Source organism: Toxotes jaculatrix, chromosome 8 (assembly GCF_017976425.1).
Source record: "Toxotes jaculatrix isolate fToxJac2 chromosome 8, fToxJac2.pri, whole genome shotgun sequence".
Classification (NCBI taxonomy): Eukaryota; Metazoa; Chordata; class Actinopteri; family Toxotidae; genus Toxotes; species Toxotes jaculatrix.
Window position 1 is genome coordinate 11614267 of NC_054401.1, and position 26079 is coordinate 11640345.

Genomic DNA, 26079 nt, shown 5'->3' on the forward strand with positions numbered 1-26079 from the left:
CAGACTCAAACTACCACTATCTAATGGTGCTCCAGAGACAAAACAAAAAAACATCCTAACCGAGGTGGCCAGTTTTAGGGAACACACTTGAACCGAGTCAGCCTCACTTGTTTTAGCCATATCAGGAACTACAGTCAGGAACGGGCCCAACTGCACTGGCCCAGTCTTAAGTACTAACTTTTTTTCTTTGTTTTCTACTCGTGTCTAAATCAGTGACCATGCCGAACCTCTAGCCATCACTAATCGTAAAGTTAGAGAGGCAGAAAGACCATTAATATATTAGACAGAGGGACTGTTAAACAGGACAGCCTGGAGAACGGGCGAGCAGACGAGGGAGGGGGTAAGGGGGAGCGAGAGATCATCTGGAAGAGGAGGGAGGAAGTGGTGGCGCGGGAGAGGGCAGAAGTGTTGGAGAGACAGAGGCTGGCAGAGTATATTGTGTGGAGGAAGAGAGAGGACTTTCAGGAGAAGAGAGGAGACAGAGAGAAGGGAGGAAAGAGTGCAGAGAAAGGGAAAGAGGCCGTGCCAGAAGTAATCTGGAAGAAGAGAGAAGAGGAGGAAGGAGACGCAGGGAGGGAGAGAGCAAGGGCAATTCAGAGAGGACATGAAACCATTTGGAGGAAGAGAGAGAGAGAGTAAAAAAGAAATCCGATAAAAGATTTGAGAATGTGATGCACTTGAAGAGTAGGTGTTAAGAAAAGCGTGCTGCTACCAGGAGTTGGAGACTAGCCATACATCAGTAAGCCTCCTCTCTCTTCTTTAGCAGTTCTGGGCTTCATTGAGCTCTGCAGGTGCTCACTGTAGTATCGACCAATTGTGTGTGTGTGTGTGTGTGTGTGTCTGTGTGCGCGTGCGCATGTTGCTGCTGTGTTAGTGCGCGCAGCCCCCTTACGATCCCCTCGTTGGGTGCTAATAGGATTTTTATGGGCCCATGTCAAGCAGGATAGAGCTGCCAAGGGGAGCTACTTCCCACATGCATGCATGTGCGCACGCCAGCACACACGTACACAGATAATCTAAGAGACATTGTGGGCAGGAAAGGTTTATACTGCTTCACACGCATGCAAACACATCACGTACAAGCGCGCACCCCTCAATGCAGTAACACACACACGCGAGGGGGTGTCGAGAGAAATCACTTGCGTTGATTCTCCATGGTGCTGCCGACAGCTGGATAACTGGCCCTCACTGAGAGGCTATTAAGTTGGGACAAGATACTCACAGATATTGTTTTACATTGGGGCAAAAACACCAAGATGAACACTATGTGGGGAGCTAAGACCTTGTCATCATCAGTCCCGGGGAACACAGTGAACATTGAAGCAGATTTGAAGTGAACTGATGACAACATGATCTGCACTGGTGCACTAAAAACAAACTTTTTTCTTCTGCATTCTACCATTAACTGGGACACCCCACTTCTCCTCTGCACCGTTTCTCACACTGCTTTCATTGTGGATAAAGCCGTTTTTAAAGCAGTTCGGTTTTGGCTGCCGGGTAATGAGCGGAGGACAGACGAGACAGATGGATGCAGCTCTTACATTGAGCAAGACAGACAGACGGCTGTGTGTCCTTTTAGGGAGAAACTTTGAATACTGAGACAAAGAGACGTTGATTGAATCACTAGAGCCTGTGTGGACTTGCACGGATATAAAAACTGACACTGCAGATTCATTATGGAGCTTGTCCCAAAAACCAAATACACCCACTTTCGGAGTGAATCGCTGAGCTCAACTGATGAGACAAACTCCAATCCATCATCGTTCCCTCCTTCCAGTCCTGCTACCCCCGCTCACTCCCTCCCCTGGTTTACCTTCTTCTCTCTCCTCATCATCTCTCACTCCCATCTTGCCCCCCTCTTCTCCCCGCCCGGCTGAGAACAGCCCCACCACCCTCTGCTCCTTCTTCCCCAGGATGGGATCACTTCGTCTGGGCGTCTCTGCCACTCTTCTCCCAGGACTCAAGGCCTCGAGCAGGCCGCAGCAGCCTCCGGCGCCTGTTGAGTCCTCCGGGGATGATAGAAGCAGCTCTAGCTCCTCCCCTCCTCTTCATCACCCTGTTCCCCCTCTAACTGCTCCTTCTCCCCCTCCCCGACCTCCTCTGCAGGACATGAACCGGCTGGGAGGGGCGTCCAGGAGGGCACGGGTGGAAGGAGGGCAGCTGGGAGGAGATGAGTGGACACGCCATGGCTCCTTTGTCAACAAGCCCACCCGCGGCTGGCTGCACTCCGACAATGTGGTCAGCACCACCGGTGTTTCCTACACTGTACGGGTAAGTGACTGGCACACTCTCACTAACCTCTAACTGAAATATATAATTACATGTCTCTCTCTCCAGTCTTTGCATATGTACACCCTTCTCTCACATTTTTAGAAACTGACGCTGCTATTTTCTTCCTCTGTTGCCCATATTGTGTTCCATCTGTCCTATGGGACTGTGATGTAGGAAATGTCTGATGCTAATGTGTTGCCTTCCTGTTTCCTTGGCAGTACATGGGTTGCGTGGAGGTGCTACAGTCAATGCGGGCGCTGGACTTCAACACCAGAACTCAGGTCACCAGGTGAGACTATGCACTGCTCATAAGTTGCTGGCTTGCCATTTTTCTCATTTCAGCTCTTGTGTGTGCATGTGTGGGCGGGATGGTAAAAGTGTACAGAAGTCTTACAGAAACACTGGCTGGGTACACTCACATACACACACACATACACACCTACACACACCAGTCACCTCTCATATTTTTCTTAGTCTGGTTGCTTGCTTTCTGTCCCACTTCCACTTTCTTTTGCTTGCTTGCCTGTTTTCTGTGTGTGTGTGTGTGTGTGTGCGCATGTGACTGCATCTGCTCATATTTGCATGTGTGTATGTGTGTGTTTGTGTATGTGTGTGTGATACATGCCTGCAGCTCTCTCAGACCCTAAATTAGAATGTTCTGGAATCCTGGTGGTTTCCCTCTGGTTTCCGTAGTGATGTTTGTCTCTGTGGCAAAGACGAGTATTGTTGCCAAGGACGATAAATTCAATCACCCGCTGCCAGATCTCATTTAATCCACATAATTGGAAGTCCGGGAAGGTGTGAGGGTTAATGAAATTCTATTGCAACTCTTGCATGTTTTTAATGTTTCAGGGAGGCAATCGCTGTGGTGTGCGAGGCAGTACCCGGAGCCAAAGGAGCCCATCGCAGGAGAAAGGTACACACCAGCACACACCCTTACAGGGCATTATTTATTTATACGGCTTAAGTGGGCGGCAGTGGGAAGGGTTTTCTGGATAAGAGCTAGATTTAGCTTGATTGTCCACTCTGTGGTCAGTTCAGTTACACACTCTCCCTCACGCATACACATACGCACGCACACACAGATCTTGATTTAGGCTGATTGTACACTTGTGTGGTTAGCGGGCTACTCACAGGTAATTACCAATCACTCTCTGGTCTTTCTTTTCCCTCCCTCTTGTCACAAGGGAGGCTGGAGAGGTGGAGTTGTAGCTCCTGTGGAGCCAGTGTCAGGCGTAAGAAGCACTACCGACAAGCAGAGACAGCTGCCAGTCTCCTGTTTAAAGACTGTGTGTGTGTGTCTGTGCACAGTATTCCTGTAAAACTAAAAACATCCACCCAAACAGTTCATAAAACAGGTGGCTAAATCCAGCAGTCTGCTTCCATAGCAGGGTTTGACCAAGGAATGTCTGGCAGCGCAGCGCACCAGACAAAATGCAGTTATAGAATGTAAACTAGAATAGATTAAACTAGTCTAGTCCCCTCTGATTTGGCTGGACTGAGGTTAATGTGGCTGAGCATGTGCATCCTGTCTTGATGCTGCTGTTCTCACACTGTATCCCAAATATTCTGGAGCAGATATGGATGAAAGCCATGAGAACAGAAGGAGGATTGGGATAAACGGGCTGGCACAATAGCGTTGGCGTGGTCTGTGTGATGCTCTTGGCACAACCTACAGTATGTGAACTGTCCTGTCTGCTCCCTATTGGTCACAGTTGGCCTTCGAGACAGGATCACTTACAATTGCAGCTGTTCTCCCACTCCCACACACACAGGCATTTCCACACATATACCCACAAGCTCGTGCACAGGCAGGGAGGACTCAGTGGACTATCATGCCATGTTGAAGTAAAAAAAAAAAAATACCCTGTAGTTTTCTGTTTGTGCAAGTTGTTTGTTTATTACTCATAGACCGTATCCCTCTCCTTCCCAGCCTACCCTTCGCTGTCTGAACTCCATCCTGGGGAAAAGTAACCTGCAGTTTGCTGGCATGACAATCAGCCTCACCATCTCGACCAGCAGCCTCAATCTGCTGGCCTCCGACTGCAAACAGGTCAGAATAAAACCAGTTTATTCCTGAAGCTGCTGTTGTGTGTATTTTTCTCAGAAACTCTGTTGGTGTTTGGTAGATTTGTCACTGATAGGCCAGAGACTTCTCTGTGACTCTGAGATGCATCTGATTGTTAAAGCTCTGTTGTAGCCGGAGGTTTGTTTGGTATCCTGAGTGCACTTAGCCCATGCATTTTACTGAAGCAGAGTAAACCTGAGTATCTCTCCTTGAGGGATTTCTTGTGGTTTTAAGGACTTGAAAGACTTACTTTTTAAAGATCAGCTTAAGAATGGCAATTTTAATACAAGTCCAATTTTTTTATTTTTACTATCCGCATTTAATTGTAAATTTCAGTCTTTTAAAGCTTGTTTCAGTATCTAAACTGCATTGTTATTATTTAATACTGTTATCTCCACTAACCTGAATTATCTGCTCAGGCTTAGTCTTATGATCATTAGAGTATCAACAGATGGTAATCCTGTGCATAGCTGCTCATTCATCTGCCAGGGTGCTAAACTGGAGCAGGAAGATTGCAGAAAGAGTCATTCACGAGAAATTCCAGCGTGATAATTGACTGCACATTTTTCTCACTTCATTCACACTTTAATTAATGATATAATTGCATCGAGGGTTGGACCTAAACAATGTAAAAAATTTGTATTTTTTAGATGGATATTGACATTAACAAATGATCTCTCTAAATCAAAACCTCATTGTATTATTTTGGTTATTTAGTCATCAGAGCAGTGTGTCTTATGACATTTTGCAACATTCAGGGGATGCCCAGATAAATTTAGAGCTTCTCCACTCTGTTTGCCTCATTTACTCCAGATGATGCACTGATCCCTTTTAACCATCGTCTTCATTCCTGCATCGCCACAGGGCAGGATGTGATCCTCCTCCTAGACCTCTAATGAGTTAATAGCTACTGAACGTTTATTTCCTCGGGGAAATGGTATATAGTAGTGCAGTGCATACACATTAACACGTAGCATGCCGTGCACATATACCCATTCACAAATAAAGCCTAAGATTCAGACCACACATTGTGCAGAGAGCATTAGCAAGTGTTGATGCTGTTATTGATCCAACATGGGCGGCTGTTGTAGACTGTTAAAAAGGTGTTCCATCCATTGTCCCTGCCTAGTTTTTATCTCAGCTGCAGTTGATGGTGCTCAATGGAGGAAAAAGCACTTTTCTCCGTAATTATTCCACATTTGTCTCTCCATCCACATGCTTTCATCTCACTTCCCACATACTTCATGTCACCCACGTGCTCTCCTTCTCTTTCTCTCTCACTCTCTCTTTCTTTTTCTCCACAGATAATTGCCAATCATCACATGCAGTCCATCTCCTTCGCCTCTGGAGGAGACCCAGTGAGTCACCCAGCACTCTTTCTCTCTCTCTCTCTCTCTCTCTCTCTCTCTCTCTCTCTCTCTCTCTCTCTTTTTCTCTCAGCTCAAATCTCACTCTGGACATTTTCCATCTTTCTTCAGCCTCCATATCCTTCCTTCCTGTCCTCTGTCATTGTCTATTCCTATGAATACCACTCACTCCATTGCTGCCTCGCTGGTTTGCAGTCCTTCTCCTCCAAGTCTGATCTCACTGCTTCCTGTTATCTCTCTTTCAGCTCAGTGTGATTTTAACTTCTGTTATGACTTAAAGACAGCAGCTTTGCTTTATCTCTTTGTTCTTTTTTGTCTTCTTAACCTATCCTAAACCTGCCCTTTACTTTTTCTTCCTATCGATTTTTTTCCCTTTCACATCTTCCTCTTACTGTCGTCCCCTGTCTCCCTCAGGATACAGCTGAGTACGTAGCATATGTGGCCAAAGACCCAGTCAACCAGAGAGGTGAGCAGAAACAGGAAAGTGACACCTTCATTCAAGCATCCTCTGCCAATATACTTCTTTTTATATGTTTTTTAGGGCTCTGTTTGACCGTAATCCTCTCATGCATGACTTGCAAATCTCTCTCATTCACTCTCAGTGCATGGTGAAACAGGTTTTGAGATTCGGCAAATATTCTAAAGATAAATACAAATTTTAGTAAAATATAAATTAATCCTATCAAATAAATTAAACGGCTCTATTAATTTTTTATTTCCCTTTGACTTCGACACACACCGCCCACTCAAGACATTACAGACCCAGAGTGTGAAGAGAGAAACAGTACATTACAGCTAAATAGGCGTCACAAGTAACAGGACTGTTTTTGAATTTTTTTTTTTTTTTTTGGCAGGATTTGCTTTATTCATGCTTATGTGCTAAATATATGAACATGTGGCTTGATTTTCCAAGCAATAATGACGAATAGAGGGAAACATTTTCAGTTTCACACTTACAGAGCTAAGGAGCAACTGAAAAAATACACTGATATTCTTAGGGATAATGTCTTGAACATTAAGTTTCCTACAACATTCAACACATTCTTGTAATTCTGTCATTTGAGGGAAAACTACAGTGGGTGCAGTGCACTGTTTGTCACTATTGTCTGAAAATACACATGCATACACAGTTTTATATTTGTCTAGCTGACTTCATATTTCATTTCAAGTACATATTGTTTTTGCTATCTTCATGTCATACCTTGTCAGTAATTTGTGCGTCCTCTCTTTCAGCATGTCATATCCTAGAGTGCTCGGAGGGTTTAGCCCAGGAAGTCATCAGCACCATCGGCCAGGCCTTCGAACTACGTTTTAAACAGTACCTGAAGAACCCACCCAAACTGGTCACACCTCATGACAGGTAAATGTGGATATCTTTGCTCGTGTGAGCCCGAAACAAGAGCTTGTGTTTGTATTTTGCAACCTATCGTGTGTTTCTATATCTTCTTTTGTATCACCCCTTTCTCTCCTAGAATGGCTCCGTTTGACGGCTCTGCATGGGAGGAAGAAGATGATGAGACTGGTCCGCCTCCTGACGTCCCTTACTATAATAATTTCCCTGGAAAACAGCCTCCCCCTGGTGGACTGATTGACATGAGGACCCGCCCAGGGGCCACGCTGGTGAGACAATTACACAGAAATACAACAGGAGGATGAGTCGTACTCACAGACACGCTTCAACACATCCAAACGCAGGCAACACTGCAGTCAAGAGATGATACACTTTTAAAGAATCTGCTAACTAAACCATGTAGCTCTTCCAGTTGATACTAGTTAGTTACTAGGCCCAGTTTTGAGACTAGTAAATTAAACCCCATTCTGTTTGATATACACATATCATTAATGACCTCAGTAACAATAGGCCAGAGACTGAATTTATTTGAGTATGTCCACATGGTGCCATGACTCATTATTTGTTTGTGTGTCTCTTGGTTTGCAGCCTTATGGACAGCCAGGTCAGAATGACATTCACAAGCAGCCTCTGCCACCTCTACCAGGTTAGAGCTGTTTCTGCCAGTCTTTCTGCATCTCTCTCTCTCTCTCTCTCTCTCTCTCTCTCTCTCTCTCTCTCTCTCTCTCTCTTTCTCTCTTTCTCTCATGATCCCTGTGATTCGCTTTTCCCTCGGTATGGAACACTGTTCATTCGTAATGGCTTTGAGTCAAATTTGTATGTAGGAGTGCTTGAGGTCAGTGCCACTACTCAGAAGTCGTGGCACTGAAATCAGTCCCAGCTTTTCTCCATGATCTTGTCCTTGTTGTTCTGTTTTTGTCTTGTCTGGGCCGGTTAAAATTCCATTGAATGTGTGCAGCTGATTAGGGAAGTGCCAAGGTTACTAATGTCTCTTTTCCGGTTTACTTATTTATTTATTTTTTAAAAAATTTTTAAGTGGGTGCCAAAGAAGGCGGACGGGAACTATTTGATGACCCTTCATACGTCAATGTGGATAAACCCCGCCCCCCAGTTGCAGCAAATGGAAATGCTCACAGAGATGCTTTTGACATGAGTAAGTGCCTTACCTGGTCTATCTATGTTTTTTTTTCTTGGTTTCATGTGATGTGCCGGGAATGTCATCTCAGCTTGATAAATCCAGCTGACATGGACTGCTTTCTAAAAAAAAAAAAAAAAACACTATGACTGCAAATGACTAACTAGCTTGCTGGAAACTAAATGTTGAAACAGGATTTCCTGTTAATGACAAAATCTGTGTGTTGCAGTCAAAATGACCAAAGTTACTGAAATGTGCCATTATTTTACCATGTGGCAAGCATAAAGGTTAATCATTCACTAAGAAGATGAGCAGAGTAGTGTGTGCTTTACATTCCATATGACTGGCTAATTGAAGAGTGGAGCTGCCCACAGAAGGCAGCCTGGGAGGGAGATAAGGGAATTAGAGTGCCTTTGTCCATTACAGGAGCATTTTATGTAACATGATTGGTTGACTGGGTAAAGCTTTTCACATTAAAGAAACAGTCCACTATCAGTGTATAGCACACATCTGTCAGAGACCACGTGACTTACTTGGGACACAGTCCAATAATTTATGTTTTCAATAGAAATACAGACAATAGTAAAAGACAAAAGTAAAATGTATTTGAGGGTTACATCAGATAAATACAATATTGCACCTATATATCTGGACCTTTTCTGTGTGTATGTTTTTTTTTTTAAAGAGCCATTTGATGATGCCCTGGGGGTCTCTGGACACGGTGGCCCGAGCTCGGTGACAGCAGTGCCCCCTCTGGTACAGCAGTTGCAGTGTGAGGCCTGGTTCCATGGTAGCTTAAGTCGCAGGGAAGCGGAGAGGCTGCTGACCCGAGATGGTGACTTTCTGGTGCGGGAGTCTGGGACCACGCCCGGACAGTACGTCCTCACAGGACAGCAGGGGGGTCAGCCCAAACACCTTCTACTAGTCGATCCAGAAGGAGTGGTGAGTCAGGGTGGGAGGAGGAGTTCACAAGGACAAAGGGGAGGGAGGAGAATAACTTGCCAAGGGACATTTTTAAGCAGTGTTTTCCTTAAACATGGTTATTTAGGTGTAAATATAGTTAAACTTTTTTTTGTCTTTTAGGTCCGTACAAAAGACCATCGTTTTGAAAGCGTGAGTCACTTGATCAGTTATCACATGGACAACAGACTCCCCATCGTATCAGCTGGTAGCGAAGTGTGCCTGCAACAGCCAGTTGAGCGCAGGGCCTGACGTTACACAGACCAATGAAATACACCACCAAATATACACACACCTACTGCAATTCAACACAAGATAAACCCCATCTCATATGCTATAACACACACAGCAACACTACATTGAACACACTCAAACATACACAAGAACCCATATGCACACACACACACACACAGCAAAGAAAGCCAAAAAAGGAAAAAAAAAATCACCAGTTTCTCTGCAAAATCACTTATTTGCTGCTGTTGTCACACGTTCCTGTCCTTTCTGAAAGCCAAACTGTGATATGCAGTCCCTCCTCGACCCCATCGACCATCAGGTGCATCCCTCCACAACGGAGAAGCACTGCTGCAACTTCTCAACAGCCTACTGTGAACCAGGGAGGAGCCCTTTGCTAATTTCACAAGGGGGCAGAAAACAAATGCAATTTTTTTTAAGAAAAAAAAATCCTAACATTTGATTATGGAAAACAAAAAAACAGAACATTTTACATGGAATTGTGTACAAAATAATAGTGGAACCGAAGAGTGAAGAAAGGAACATAAATGGGACATGGAATGAGATATTCTCTGCTTTTCAGCATGTGTTGTTTCGTTCGGGGGAAATGATTTCCCTCCTCAGACTGTCGCTGGAGCGCGTTAGGCAAAACGCAGACTGGATGGCAATCGTTTTTTTTTTTTGTTGCAGAAACTGAACCAGGCTCGAACATAAACACTCCCTTCAGGTGTCACTTGAGCACTTCTGCAGCAAACCTGACTTTGACATAATTCTGCCTGGTGAATATGCATAAACAAGTTTGCTTCCAATATAATCAGGAGGGCCACCCTAGCCCCAACCACTCCTCTATTAAAGACTTTTGAACTTTTGGCCCGGAGTGATACCTGGTGATGAAGAAAGTATGTATGCAAACCTGGGACTGCTATGCCAATGACCATCATATATGGGTTTTTTTGCTCTTGGGATTTATTACTAATTGAACATTAGGAGTTTAGGAAGATCTAAACAGCTGTATTGCCCAAATCCCTCTGTAAACACAGATAGACGTACACCTTTACACCACACACAGTCTGCACCACCTGTCATGCCAAAGAACATGAACTTGGTCGCTAACAGCAGAGGAAGCTACAAGAATTATCTATCTTGTGTGCTTACAGCATTGGGAGCTAATTTAGAAAGACAGAAACGCACATAGAGATGGGCCTGTTTTAGATGGAAGAAAAATCTAGGTGATTGTGCCTGAATTATCATTGAAAAGGCATTTTTTCCTCAAAGTGAGTTGATGTCACCCACAAACACAATAACTACTGCATTTAGAGAAGCATAGACCAGATCATTTTGATCTATTGGTTTTCCTTGATACCTTAGTATGTGTTAGCATTGACAATCTGTGGGTTGTATCTTGACAGAGTATTCTCTGAAGCAAATTGAAAGCAAAGGAGAGTTGTTGAAGGAGACCCCTTTAAACGGTGGCCAATGAGAAATGTTGAGCAGACTGAATCTAAGCAATGAATTTCCCTCTGCAAAAATGATGCAAAGTATCTCACAGTAAGTGGTTTGGTAATTTTTTGTGCATTGTGATGTTGCTTTACTTTTTAATCACTTGAGGGAATCATTTTGAAAACCTTGTCTCAAATGAAGTGGGTTGTGGGTCACTGAACATAAGGACGTACATGCTTTCGGAGCATTGCTAACGATGAAATGTTAAGCCAAATGCTGCTCCTCCGTGTGCTGTTTTCACAAACGGTTGAGGTTTTGGAGGGAGGAGTTCACACTATAGTTTTCTCCTTTCCCCTTCCTCCTTCCTCAATTCATGATGTTGTTTTTTATATCTTTTTAATCGTGCCTTGTTTCTTCAATGCAGTCACGTCACTTCAATGCAGTCACCTTATGTACTTAATTCAAATGTAGTCGACTACAGGAGAATCTGACACAAGCCTCTCAGTTAAACAAAGACTCTGCAAAAATGACACTCCAATAAACACACACAAACGGATCCAGTGATGGCAATCTCCTCTGATGCACATTCTTGCATTGAGCTTATAGTCACAGATACTTGATGTCACCATAGGGAGGGGATATTTCCTGATCATCTGTAAATACCATCAATTTTTGACTGGTCAGCTTAGTATTGGATTTTTGTTTCCATAGTTGTATATTTAAAGACTTATTTGGTAAGTAACACAGATCCGGACACCACAGCACTGAGGTAGCTCTTAAAGCCAGCTGAACTTGTCAAAGAGATTGTGGCCAAACTCCTGAAATACGAGAAGGGATCTTTCAGCTTAAACCTTAACTGTCAACTCATTCTCATACCCCGACGTGGGCTCACATGCAATCTAACATGCACACACATTACCAGAGTGACAGCTGGGTCAGTCAGACACTCACACTCTGCCTGTTCGGATGTTTGTAAGTCAGAGATAGGAAAACCAGAGCTTTAAGTTCTGCCATTATTGTGTGTCCCCCTTTGTGTGTGTATGCGTGTGTGTGTGTGTGTGTGTGTGTGTGTGTGTGTGTGTGTGTGTGTGTGTGTGTGTGTGTGTGTGTGTGTGTGTGTGTGTGTGTGTGTGTGTGTGTGTGTGTGCTGAAATAGACCCAACTGACCCTCTGCATCATTAGTGACCTGGTGATAACATTGTTTATCACAGTTGCCTTTGTTGCATGAAAATCCTTTCAAAAAAACGTGTTGTTTGTTGTTGGTGATGGTGATAGTGTTGATGATGCTGTTGTACTTTTTCATTTGTGTTTTTTTGAAAGCCAAAGGTTACTTTCAGATAGCGTGCACAGATATTGATTTTTACTTTATATATTTCTGTTTTAATACTTTTTTTGTTTTTAGGGAAACATGTCTGTTTACACCTGTATCTGAAAATATAGATTGCATATATAAATACATATATCATTCATCTCCCTTTGTGAGTTTGGCTTTTGATATAATTGTTTCACCTGAGTGATTTATCACCTTGTTGGATAGAATTTTTAGATCCCTTTTAATTTTTCTGTCAAAGTACACACACAAAAATGCATTGATGGAAAATTAAACAACACAGCACACACTGCTAGAAGGTATGATCGCCTGTTGCATATTGTCCTGAACAAAGAGTGGCACGTAGTGCAGGAGTGTATTGGAGCTACTAGAACTCTCCTATTTGTGAACAGATGAGGCTGTAACACTAGGGGGCTGATTCAGGGATTATTATAGTTCAGAGAGAGTCTGTTTGTGTGTGTGGGGGGGGTGTGGGTGTGGGGTGGGGGGACTATACAAAAAAGGGGAACAGTGCACAGCAAAGGTAAACAAGGCCTTTAATCAATCAGCGGATGTTTGAAAGCAGGGAAGAGTCTAGAAAAAGCAGGATGTGAACGGGGGCAGCCTACAGTTCGTATAGGAGGTTATAAGTAGAGGAGCTAACCATGCCAGGAATACGGAGCAGACCTCAGCTGTTGCACTCGCTCAGTCCAACCCCTTTTGTCAGACCTCTCCTCTTATTTCTTCTCATCGATTGCTCTCGTTCCTGTCTCTGCGTGATCACTCCCTTTCCTCTGCGGAGCAATGCATCCCCAGCGTCCTCTTCCCCAAGCCATGCCCTCCTCCTCTCTGGGACAGCACCTACGGGACATGGCAATGGGTCTGGGACGAGGCAAGAACTTCCTGGGAGGAAACTTTGCCTACAGTTTCATCCAGTCGGTAAAGGAGTGCCTCTATTTCCTCCTCTGCTGCTGGTGCATCAAGGAGATCCTGGACTGACAGACTGAGAGAGAGTAGATCAAGTGGTCAAACATTGATTTTCCCTGTTTCTCTGGCGGCTCCTATAGTGTAATTTCAACCAGCTTTTATTTCATCAGAAATGGAGTGTTTGATCAGCGGTGCGGGCAAAGCATTGGCAAGTATGAGTCTAGTCTCATATGACAACAATCTACCATCTCAGTATATAGTGCATTAAAATCTCCAATAAATATAATGCTGTTACACACTATTATCACTATCATTGGGGAACAGGTTTACTGAATCATAAAACAGTTTAAAGGCCATACACATATTTTTTTTATTCCTGTTTTTCAGGGTTTATAGGGTGCTCCTTTTGGGTTTTCAGGAAACACTTTCAGATGCTACAAGTGTTCAGTGGATTCATAGTTTGCTGAACTGAACCCTGCTGATCCAAGATCTGGAGGAATGGCTCCCCTCCCCTTCACTGTACAAGAAAAACTGGTGTGGCATTGAATAAAGGAACTAATGAATAGAAAAATATTACCTTTATGTCTGCATTTTATTCATTTTGTTTAAATTAATTTAACATATGTACAGCTAGAAAAAGAGAAAAAAAATTGGTTTTGGTGTATATGTACTCTTATGGCTCTTATGTGCCTTTATTCAGACTTTATTGCTTGTATTTATCTAATTTGACAAAGTTTGTAAAGTAGCTTGTCTTTGTAGAGGCCCATTTCATGATTTGTGAACTGAATAAAATCACAGGATCAATTTTATGAGCTGTTTTAAATGGGAAAGGAGGATATTGCGATCTAAAATATCAACCTGGAATCAACCCAAGCTTGTGGACTACCAGTGCTAAATGATGAGGACTGAGTTTATTTGAAAAAAGAAAAAAAAAAAAAACTTATCACCTGCATGTGTCGATCAACTTGGAAGCCTTCCCAGTGAAGCACATTGACGCCGCATTGCTATTGGTCAGGCTGGATCAAAAGAGGCGGGACCAGAGAACACGCTGCCTGTGATTGGAAGAGACGCGTGTGGATCATCAAGTTCTGGAGGCACGTTCTAAGTTCCCAAGTTGGATGGGAAGACTCAGAAGTGTCTGCTGTGTCTGTGACAGACTGTGGGGTCTGAAGTAAAGCGACGGACCACGGTAAGAATGACCTGAATTTGAATGTAACTGAGAAGTATTTTTTTAAGACAAAGAAACAACGTCTGTTCTGTTGTGTTTTTTTTCTTCCCTTGCGTCGCCAACGTCGTTTCATTCACTTTTTCCTGGTTGCTCGATTGACTCTTGCGACGCGGAAAGTTTTGTTTTTAATTCTTCATGTGTACAACTCTTGTGTTGCTTGAAACGTTGAGTAATTTCACTTACTAGCAGGTTTAAGACGATATATTTCTGAGTTTAAAATGGCGTTACGTTTTATTTTCCCTCGAGCCCATCGCCATATGACATTTCCTGTCACAGACTTTACTCTTCGACTCAAAACAGCATGTGTGCATTATACTTTGATAAACTCCCTTCTTTGTTGGTGAGTTGGTGTGTGAACTGCTGTGAACAAGCTGGTTATGGTGCTTCTCCTTGCAGCTTAACATTGCTGTCCTGGTGGCCTGTCCTGTGGATTATTCTCTTTACCTTTTTTGGTATTTTTTTTCCCTTGCTGAGACCAAGATGATAAGATCAGGCCTGCAGCTGTAACCATGTATTTGGTTGTATTTTTGTTCAAGAAAAGAAAACGTGGCTAAATGTTTTCTTTAGCAATTTAAGGGTTTTTTGTTTGTTTGTTTGAGGATGTATTAGTAAACAGAGATCAGGCAGGGTATCAAGTATCTGCAAAGTTAAGGTATGGTGTAACCCCGCCTCCTAAAACAACAGCTTTAAAGGTTAAATTAGAAATTGCTCATAAGGATCAGATAGTAAGACCAGACAACAAGGCAGTGAAAATGATTTTTTCCCCTGTTAAAAGCCGTTGGCTTTTTGGTGCATTTAAAATAATCCTTTTAAAACCGTCCTTAAAATACATCGCCTCCTCCGTTGTGTTCCCCATGGCCATCTTCTGCATGCTCCCTCTCTCTGTCTCTGCTCAATCTCTTGGTAGCTATATTTAGCTGGTATCTATTTAAACCATTCCACTATATGCTCCACAATGCCTTGGGCCCTAGGCTAGATTCAGTAGACTTCTCTTGGGAGGCACTGGATTAGGAGACCTAAATTGCGGAGCTGAGAGAGAATTGAATTTGGGGAGTGAAGTGTGTCATTACTCAGACAGCGTGGTGTCAACTTAAGTGGTTTGTTCTTTCCGTATTCACAGAAGAAAGCCAGACTACACATAATAAATATGCGTCTCTGTTATGTCATCCTCTGCTGTTTGAAAGGAATGGCTTTTTAAAGATGTAATACCTGTCTGACACTTTTATATGACTTCTTGGCAAAACTGAAATGTCAGCCTGTGTTCAAGAAGTTTTGTTGGGCAGATACATTACCACAGAGGCAGACAAGAATGATTCCACCAAGTCTTCATTTTACATTAATATTTGTTATTTCTGTGCGGTGTTTAAGTATATACAGTTGAAATGTAGCATTTTGTAGACATTTAACAGAGCAGTAGCTTTGAAATGGATAGCCCATTCTGCTCCCTCTATCTCCGGAACAGTGCCAGCCTTAGTTACCCGTGTCTCTGCCAAAACATTTCCCAGCTAGTCAAAAGCCAGGGTGATCAAAAGGGCCCACAACACACACACAAACTACTAATGAAGAACTGAATGCTCCCAGGGAATAGGACTTCCTGCACACATAGACACTCACACATCAATGACTTAACAACGTGGTACAGTAGGTCCTTTATTGGCAGAATGGGTGAGGCTGAAAAGCAAAGGCATATATTCAAATCCTGTGCATGTGTAAACAAAGGATGTAAAATTCTTAAAGCTGCAGTCCTCACACTGTCACCCTATTTTTGGCAGTAGCAGCAGGCCTCTGAACAATACACCTGCTGCTCACTTGGGGTTGCTAACTGTGGCTTCAGTAAGTGCGCTGATGACAAACCAAAATCCTGTTTTTTTTTCCCACTCTGCCATCTTTAAAATTCAGAATTTATCATGGAGCCAGCTATGATTCATGGGGTATGGCGGCTCAGAGGAGAATAGGGCCTTGATTCGATTTCTTGTCTGTGAACTACTATTAATCATTTAATCTGTTCTTTATGTTCTTCTTGTGTTGCAGGAGACAGACAAAGCCTCCAGTGGGCCATGTCTGGCGGCAGCAGTGCTAACAACAGCTGGACCATCCTCACTCCTGAGGTATAACCACACTTGTAAAGAGCATAGGAATATGTGGAGTCACTGTGCATGACCTCAATGAAAATGCATTATTTTTAAAAAAGACAACTCCTTGTCCCAATTGATTTTCTTTTGGGTCACCTGAATATGAAATAGGTTTCTGTAATAAGACTGTCTGTGTTTCTTGCCTTTTCCCAGATTTAACTATTATTCAGAAAGACAAACTGGTTTTAGAAATCACTGACCTAAGGGCTGGTTAAACACACGTGCTCTCTGGCTTGCTCAGGGGCACTTTAGCTGTAGCTGTAGCTGTTGTTAAAGAGAGTTATGCTCATCGCTACTGCTGTTCAGAAACAAGTAAAAGACTGAATGTTCACATTTACTTATATGTTTGTTTGGGTCCTTTGACTGTCTGTTGTTTGTTTGTATTAGGAGACTGTCGCTGAAACCCTGAGACCTTTAGCAGAGGGAACAGAGCACCATGAAGAAAGCCTTACATCTGCAGCAGGTGTTTTTCACAATACATTTGAGGATAATTGTGGGATTATTTAAGGCTTAGAAAGAAAAACATATATGTACCCTACAACCTTATTATAATATCTGGCTTTTATCCCATTTACTTGCTTATTTTAACCCTTTGAATACAGAGAAGTTAATGTGAAAACTAATAAACCACATCATCCCCTGCTTATCATTTCGCATGTTCGCACTGGTGTCCCAAGTCAGAATTGCTCTATTTCAAATAGTCACAATAGAAATATGTTAAACTAGTGCTCTAAAAATCTCCCTTCTTGCCTCCTGTGTCTTTGTGTGATGAGCCAGGCTCTGGGGCAAACCAGCCTGCAGAGGGAGCAGCATCTGCAGAGGGGTCCCCTGTGGAGCAACACCTGGTAAAACAGCAATACACATCATTTTCTAGCATGTTATATTTGTTACACAGCTTAGCTGAATATTTAGCTATGAATGGCCTAGAAAAGCATTCTACTGTCTTTTATTTTGTGATTATACCACAGTTTGGGTGAATATATTCACTCATGTGCTCAGAGGATATACAGTATATTTTAAACTGCTTATGCTATAGCCTACAGGTGTATGTAATTCTGAATGGTTAGAGGCTGTGCAGCCACATTATCACCCCCATAACTACATGTTAATTCCTAGAAGATGGCTCATTTCAGCTGTTACCAGGCCACAGTTTCTAGATGGAGTTATAAAACAATGTTCAAGTTTGTTAACTTTCCTGTGCCAACAGAATTTCCGTTTAGAGAATTATAGAAAGAAAGAGAATGCGCTTATTTATTTATTTATTTATTGATTGATTTTTTTAAGCAAGTGCTTTATTAAAGACTGTTCACAAAACTTAGTTTGTAAATGTTTATTAAAGTTAAAGGAATAGTTCAACATGTTTGGAAATGCTCTTAGCGGCATAAGCAAATAACCATATTTCCCAAAATGTTAGACTTTTGTTTTTGAATTATGTGCTTTTCTTGAGCTTAAACTAAAAATGCTAAAATATAGGGTGCCCTAAAACCTCAGAGTGACAGTGTTATACCCTAATGAATTGTAATGACCTGATTCCAGGTGTCAGAAGAAAAAACAGCAGAGCTAAGTGGAGACACAAGCACAGAGCAGCACACCTCCGTGCCCACAGCCGTCACTGATGCCCCTGTTCCCACTTCTTTGGAAGTCTCTGGCAGCTTTGCTCCCGGCAGTGATGCACTCAGCCAGTCAGAGGGCCTACCTGAGGGCCCGGTGCAGTCCAGCCCCGATCCTGATTCATTTTCTGACTCCTACACCCACATAACCCCCTCCCCCGATGAACCCCCAGCTTCACTGCTGAGCACAGAGACTCTGGGAGGGGTGGAGTTTACTCAAGAAGAAGAGAGGCTCGCACAGGAAGGTACATTACATCCACTAAATGGGGAAGAGCTACAACAGGAAGGGGAGGAGTCAGACCTGTTACCAAGGACGACGGACTTAGGGAAACAGGCAGGTATGAACAGCACTCAGGTCATTATTTCATTAATATTATAATAACCTCAGCACCAGTTTTTGTTATGTGTAGTCATATACATGGCAAAGATCATTACGTGGTATGCCTGTATCCTTTCCTTTTTCTTTGTTTGTTTGGGTTTTTTTTTTTGGAGACTAAGCCAAATGTACTGTTTGTGTTTGAAGTGTACTTGGTGGACCAGCTGGTAATGGACTTGTTCAGTATCTGGGCCAGGAAGTTGTCTGGAGAGGCTGTGGTTGGTATGAGGAAGGGAGCATGTTGTGACAGAGAAAGTTTTTTTTTTGCATGACACACTGCAGAAGTAAAACTGGCTTTGGAGGGACTGGGCCCTCTACAGTTTTTCTGCAGTGTGCAGTTTTTGGTCTGCAGCTCTTTGTGTCACTACAGCATTAAAGAATGAGTCTTCTTTTGCTCTGTTGTGCATTGTTTCATACATACATTGTTTACCAATATGAGTTCCGTGTCTTTGCGTTCTTTGCATTGCCAGTTTATAGTACCATTTCTCTTTAACAATAAAATGGGATGCAGATAGTTTGGAACAGTTTAAACTCAAGGTTCAAGGTCCCAGAAGTTCCAAAATGAAGCATTTGAATCGCTTCCCAGACTACTTATTTGAGAGTAAACCTTTTTTAAGCAGTGTAATGGAAAATAAGGAATGGCAATGCAGCAAATTAACCAGTGTGCCATGCACAGCAGAGCCAATAAAGAAGCAAGTCTTTCCTCCCATGAGGAGTTTTGTGTCATTCTGCGGGATCAGACCAGTTACAGCACCAGAGTGCTCGCACAGGAAGGAACACTGCATCCACTAAATGGGGAAGAGCTACAATTAACTGTGCAATCTAATATCAACTCTGTAAGTGCAAGAGCAAATTTGTGCCCAATGATGTGCAACAGCTTTGCTTTAAAATAATAAATGTCAGAAAATAAAACTGTCTAATGGATACCTACAAAGTAAATGATCCGCTGTTTTCACCAGTTATGCCTTAGGGGTACCCATAAAATAGATTAAACCTGCAAATTGCAACATAATTGTCAAGATATACTTTAAAAATAGCTTTTCATACTCTTTCCTATACTGCTCCAGCGTCCCCCGTGGATTCAGAGGTGGGTGAGGAGAAGACTGAGAAGACAGAGGAGGGGGGAGAGCCAGAGGTGAGGAGGAGGAGGTCTCTCTTAGCAGCTCTGGAACGGATCGGAAGGGCAGAGGAGGAAGAAGAAGGAGAGGAAGAGTTTCAGCTGCCACAGCGAGATGAAGACAGCGGGTTCTCTGTGAACAAGTGCATCCTCGGTGCTGTCATTCTGTTAGGCCTCGGCACCATCTTTTTCTCAGGTAGGCGTCACCGTTTGACACGTTGAGAAGGTTAACACTGCATCCAAATTCCCATGTTCGTTTATATGGATTTTAAGATGTTAAAGTGAGGTTAGATAGAGGAAAGTGGTGCTAGCAGTGGAATAGGTAAATGGCACTTTGCGACTGAGGTGTATTATACCTGCAGGTGTCTTCATGGACCTGGATGAGGGTAGGTTGGTTGTTTGTGTGTGTGCATGAGTGAATGAATGAGTGCTTTCATGCCGACAGCATGCGTTTGCATGTGTGAGTGTGCATGCAGAATGAGACAGTTCTGCTCTTGACACTTTTTAAAAGTGAATCTTCAAAGCACTGCCCGCATTTAAATGTGTGTGAACAAGAGGGAGAGAATGATTCATGCACTTTTGCCATGAGGCTTATTTGCTGTTGGTAAATGAAAACCTTGTACCACATCATTGCCATGTGAACCAAAAGCTTTAGCTTGACCACCGTGCCTTTTCTAATCTTTTAGGAGTCTTTTAGGTTTTTATGGATTTTTCTTTGCATGATCAACATAATAATGTTGCAGAAACATAGAGGATAACATAGAAGTTGAAAATGCAAATCGTTAAAATTGGAGATACAAGGTTTTCAACCAGCAATGAAGATATTGTACCTAACCTTTCATTTTGATTTTAATGAAATTATGCAGTATGTATGTCCTCACTTACACATTTTGTTGCCTTGATTTTTGTTTGGGTCAGTGCCACTGTTTTCATTAATAAGCAATGGAGTGTAAAGCTTCTGCTTGGGTTCTTTAGCAGTGTATTTTGAAATAAAGCTTTGCATAATGATTTGCAGAGAGTGACTACGGTACAAGAGAACTGAAAGATTCAGAGGTACCAAGAAAACAGGTCAGTCTGACGTCAATTTTTCATTTCTTTTTTTCTCCCTCTGTTCTGTCTGTGCTTTCTAGTCTTAACTTTTATTCATTATATATTACTGTTATATTGTGGAGAAGTATAATGAGTACCACAGCATGAATTTTTAGTGTGATATGCTCAGTAGGAGACCACCCACAATGCTGGCAGCGTTACTGCTGCTATTGTCTACCAACTGTGCTACTCTGGACTTCTCTTCTTTCCCATTTCATCAACACGCACTGTTCTCTCACTTCTCGACAAGCCAGTCCACTAAAGCCTTGCCATTTTGTTGTACTGTGTGTGCAATTTGTTGACAGGAGTGGCTCAATCCAGAGGTTCCTCCTCCACCCTTGGATGCTGACAGTACAGAGCTTCTAAATAAGTTAGCCAAAGGGAACCAGCAGATTTCTGTGCTTCAGGCCCAACTTCAGGTGTGACTCCATTCTGTCTCTTTTTCTCCTCTGTGTGTGTGTGTGCATGCGTGCGTGCGTGTGTGTGTGCGTGTGTGCGTGTGCGTGCAGTATACACTGAGTGTGTAATATTCTCATAGGGCCCTCTTTCCCTGTTCTTTTTCTTTAAACAGGCACAGAAAGAAGAGCTAAAAGTAGCCAAGGGACAGGCAGCAGAGGGAGAAAAGGAGCGGCTGCGGTGGGAGGAGGTGGAGAAGGAAAACAGTAGGTTGAAGACAGAGACGGCCTCTCTCCCTGTTCTTCAGAAAGAGAATGAAAGGATGAAGAGAGAGCTGGAGTCTCTCCCGGCCCTACAGAAAGAACTAGAAACACTGAGATCGACTGTGACTGAATTGAAACTCTCCTCAGGTACAGAGAGACAGAGGGAGGAGGTAGGGAGGGGACATGACAGAGGGTAGAAGATGTAGAAGGATGATAGTTATTTTCAAGCTTCAAGTGTAGGACATTTTGTCCTTTATTCTTCTTCTGTTTTCTCACTTGGTTTCTCACCATTCATCTTTGTAGTTGTAACAACTACGTGTGTTTCCTTCAGCAGCCACTGAAGCAGCTCAAGCACCTTTGAAGCCCACTATGTCGCCCCCTAGTGCCCCACCAGAGGACAGCAGGCAGGACACAGCTGGAACTGCAGAGAGACAGTCTGTGAAGCCATGGAATGACCAGAAGGAGAAGAAGACGTTTTGGAAGAAGGAAAAATATGACATTGGCGAAAAGAAGGAGTGGAAAGAGAGAGAAAAATCTGAATGGAAGGAAGGAGAGAAAAGGGAGCGCAAAGATGGAGGCAAGGCAGAACGGAAAAAGGGAAAAGTTGAGCAAGGAAAATTTGATAAGGGAAAAGATAAGGAAGGTAAGCAGAAGAAGCACAGTGATGAGACAAAACAATGGAAGGAGAAAGAGTGGAAGAAAGAAAAGGTGAGCAGAGGTGATGAAGGAAAGCCATGGAAGGCTAAGGAAGGGAAGAAGGAGTGGATAGAAAAGAGTGAGAGAAAAGATTGGAAGGAAGAGAAAGACTGGAAAAAGTCAAAGCATGAGAAAGTGAATGAGGGTAAACATTCAAAGGGTAAGGAGGAGAAGAAGGATTGGAAGGGAGTAAAGGACCATGGAGAGAAGCACAAGGGAAAGGAAGAATGGAAGGGCGAGAAGGAGTGGAAGAAAGTGAAAGATGGCTTCAAGGAAAGTGGCAAAGAGAAATGGGAGAAGAGAGATTGGAAAGAAAAAGAGAAGAAAGAGTGGAAGAAAGATGGTGAGTGGAGGGGTAAAAATGGTAAGGAAGGGAAAGGAAAGGCTGAAAGGAAACAGTGGGACGAGAACGAAAATCACGGCAAGAATCCTGGTAAAGAAAAGAAGGGGAAGGATGAGAGGAAACAGTGGAATGAGAACGAGTGGAAGAGTAAAAATGGTAAAGATGATAAGGAATGGAAGAGGAAGGGTGAGAGGAAACCGTGGGAAAAGAAAGAGGAAGAGTGGAAGAAAGGACAGAAAGAGAAAAGCCACAACGGAGACTGGAAGAAGGACAAACCAAGCTCACAAAAACACAAAGATGAGCACATATTTTCTGGTAATCACCACCATGACCACCACGAAGAGCATGTGTGGGGAGACAGGAAGGCCCCCCACACGCACCGCCAACCCTCCATCAAGCAGCCTGAGTACTGGGCCCAGCAGAGAGACCGGCTCCAGCACAGCCCCAAACCACCACAACACTGTAACTCATTGGAGACCTGCGCTCAGGCTGAGGGACTGCTTCCTGTTCCCTTCCCTGAGTTTGAGGCCATCCTCCAAACGTACCTAGCAAAGGCAGAGGAGGTGGGAGTGGATGCTTCCAAAAGAGAGGAGCTCAAGAAGCTGGCTGCCGAGTTCTTCAAGGACGGAGTCTTTGTTCATGACCAGATGAGCTTTCAAGATTTTGTGGAGAATGTGGGAGATATTCTGGAAGACATGGTGGAAGGGGATGAGAATGAGGAAGAGGAGGAGGATAGCGCCATAGAGGAAGAAATGGAGGAGTTTGAAAGAGAAGTCATGAAAAAGTTTTCAGTGCCAGGAGCTGGAGAGAAAGTGGAGAGAATCAAAGGGGAATGGAGGAAGGAGAGTGGGCGAGGACGTGGCTGAAGTGAAAAAAACTGATGGATCTGTCAAAAGTAGCTTAAAGGAGTCATGACAGATGAGGGGTCATTCGAAGGGAACACTTGTCATTGGACAAAAAATGCTTTCAAGTATGCATTTATCACACTGTCATCCTTTTTTACAGGATCTGATTTTACCACTTCCGTCTGTTGTCCTGGTGATTCAACATTTAATTTAATTTCACTCTTTTGGGGATGTTATGTATTTCACCTGCAAGCATGCACACACACACACTTTAGTACACAGTGGTAGAGAAAGGGCTTGCATCTAGATCAGACCTTAAGGTATTTTTTTTGGGATGGGCTTACTAGAGAAGTGGCTAGAGACTAGCAAAGCATAATGCATACAGTACCTCATCTTTGTGTCCATAGAAAACCCTTGAAACAGCTTTTTATCTCTGACTGAGCACCTGTAGCTCATGTTGAACATCCATGGGTGTGAAAGTCAGTTCTGTAGACAGTGTTGTTTTCTCCCTTTGCATAGGGGAGATTCAGTCTGTTAGACCGAGTTGGATGTTACTCTGCTTTGACTCACATCCCTAGAATAACTACTGAGCAGTCATTACACCTGTCCCACTGCAAACAGCTCTGTGCACTGTTGGAAGTTTACGTATCCACTGATCAGGCCCGTCTTTATATAGTAATTGCTTTATCCTGATTCTTGTCAGATTACCTTCAAAACACTAACATTTTTTTTTTATAAAGGGTGCATTGAATGTGAACTGCTGAAATGGTTTAGTTAAATATAATATTTTATGAGAAATTAGAGAAATCTGCATTGATTTTTTTTTTTTGAATGTTTGTACATATTGCATTAAACATGTTTAAGAAGTATGCTGAAATGCAGAAATACAGTTAACTTATTTTACAGAGGTTGGTATAGGTAAAGCACAAAAGATAAATAAATAAAAATATTGACATGTTGAGCATGTATGTTTCTTTTCAGGTACAGAACTTGTGCACTAAAATGTCCTTAATTATTGTTTTATCATGAATGTAACATTTGTTTTTATTGATTAAGTTGGTCATTGCACTTAAGTCATGGGAAATAGTTTTCAAAAATAGCAGTAAAATATTTTTCCTTTTTTTTTTTTACACGCTAACTTATAAAATGTTGCTGATTGAAGAACCTACAACCACATAGCAATTGTTTTTCAGAGGGTAACAATGCAGAACCACGTAGTGTGTGGATTTTGTGGCAGCATAGAGAACTTTGTATGTTAGAATGTTCATATTTTCCCATATTATTGTTATAAGAGCAGAATAATAAATTTGGTGCATCCATGTGATGAAAAACATGTATTTTGTCTTCTTTTTCTCACCAGTGCAATCTTCAAAAAGTGTTACCTAAATTTTGTTGTGTTTTATTTACAAATGCAATGCTGGAAAGATGGAGAGATTTTTTTTTAAATAATAATTTTATAAAGTTTTTTGCTTGTTTGTTTGTTTGCTTTGAACAACTGACTTATCAATTTCTGTTGAAAGCCAATGGAGTGTATAAAAGCTTGTCACTTGTATCCTGACAGATTGTAAGAACATGAGTGTCTATGAATTGCCTGTCCAGCCTGATGTCTTTGTGTCCTTGGGGTTACTTTTTGTTTTGTTTTGGTTTTTTTCTGTCCCTTCCTTTTAGATTTTTTGCATCTGGATGTGCGGAGCTTCAACGTGGCTGATAGCTGAAGAAAAGGAGAGCAAAGACACGAAGAGTGAGGTAGAGGTTAAGTTTTTTTGACCTTCTTGACAAAGGCATTCAGTCACTGTGAGTTAGTTACTTTGTTCGTCAATAATTGTGCCTGTCTTAGACCTGAAACTAATTCTCAGACCTGCTTAAATATTGAATTTCTTACATAGATATTGTATACGAGTATAGATATCCATTCTTCTTCAATGTAAATATGCTGTATTGCAGCTTCAGTGGTAATATCTCACACAAACATGAACACACATACCTATCTCTCCATCCATGTCCTGCTGCCTGTGTTTAACCTCAAAGTTTCATGCAGTTATGTTCCCTAATGCAGACTTCTCTAATGAATAACTGCCTAATAAAGTCTGTGAAAGGTGATGCTGTAAATCAGCCCCTTGGCACTGCTGTATGAGTGTATGACTTTAAAGTCCTCAAGTTTTCAACTCACTTTTGATTTTTTTTTTTTTTTTTTTTTTAAACAAAACTTTTAAAGCATAAAATGCATCTTCTCTCAAGGCCAAAAACTGGATGAGTGGGCACTGCAGGCAACCTCGACATTCAAGACATATAAATAATGTTTTGAAATATAGACGATCAAGTCCTTAGACACAAATACACCTACAGCTAAGCATTAATCATAAGATCAACTACCCCAGTGCCCCGTGGAAAACCCTGATGCTTTTATGCCGCAGTGTATAGCACTAAGATTTCTCCGTCCTCTCTGTTAGCCATTTATTTTGTGTTAGTAACTGTACTCTCCTTCCTCAATGATGGCCAAGGGAATTTAAGGAGAAGTGTAGACTGCTGTTTCAGGTGTATGGGGACATGTACTGTGTGTGTGTGTGTGTGTGTGTGTGTGTGTGTGTGTGTGTGTGTGTGTGTGTGTGTCATACTGCTGAGTCAAGAAAACAATGTGCGGGTATGTTTGGATAAAGCTATTGTGCTTGTTAACACTAACTACCTCCCTAATATTCCAATTGTGCACATCCTGTCAGAGGTTTGGTTTAAATTAAAATGACTTTTCTAAGGTGAAAGCCAAGCACTTCGTTCTCGAAAGTTTTTGCAACACAGACAGTACAATTATCTGTGATTTATTGCTTTCTTTTTACTCTCTACAGCAACCTCACCCACAGTTTCAAACTCATACACAGGAATGGAAATAGGTTATTGTCCATGCATCGGCATGAACTGAGCAAAACATTA

The 26079-nt window shown here is 42.5% G+C and overlaps 2 protein-coding genes across 8 annotated transcripts; both read left to right on the forward strand.

Annotated features, from left to right (window-relative positions):
* Positions 1–549: 549 nt before the first annotated feature.
* On the forward strand, positions 550–12292 carry shc1 (SHC (Src homology 2 domain containing) transforming protein 1). Its single transcript, XM_041043493.1, is given in 13 exon segments — positions 550–1793; positions 1795–2271; positions 2490–2560; positions 3124–3187; positions 4205–4324; positions 5644–5697; positions 6121–6172; positions 6940–7066; positions 7179–7326; positions 7646–7703; positions 8094–8210; positions 8878–9134; positions 9276–12292. Coding segments are annotated over 13 exon segments (1791 nt in total). The 5' UTR covers positions 550–1676; the 3' UTR covers positions 9405–12292.
* Positions 12293–14111: 1819 nt separating this feature from the next.
* On the forward strand, positions 14112–24541 carry pbxip1b (pre-B-cell leukemia homeobox interacting protein 1b). 7 transcript variants are annotated; one of them, XM_041044890.1, is made up of 12 exons: positions 14112–14248; positions 16319–16395; positions 16807–16882; positions 17197–17264; positions 17956–18367; positions 18553–18627; positions 19473–19718; positions 19885–19908; positions 20538–20590; positions 20917–21030; positions 21183–21417; positions 21602–24541. In XM_041044890.1, the coding sequence occupies exons 2-12, from the start codon at positions 16345–16347 to the stop codon at positions 23173–23175; spliced, it is 2928 nt and encodes a 975-aa protein (XP_040900824.1). In that variant the 5' UTR covers positions 14112–14248; positions 16319–16344; the 3' UTR covers positions 23176–24541. The 7 variants fall into 7 exon arrangements, with proteins under 7 accessions (XP_040900824.1, XP_040900825.1, XP_040900830.1 ...); XM_041044891.1 differs by having other exon boundaries at positions 21605–24541; XM_041044896.1 differs by having other exon boundaries at positions 21183–21273; positions 21605–24541.
* Positions 24542–26079: the final 1538 nt, after the last annotated feature.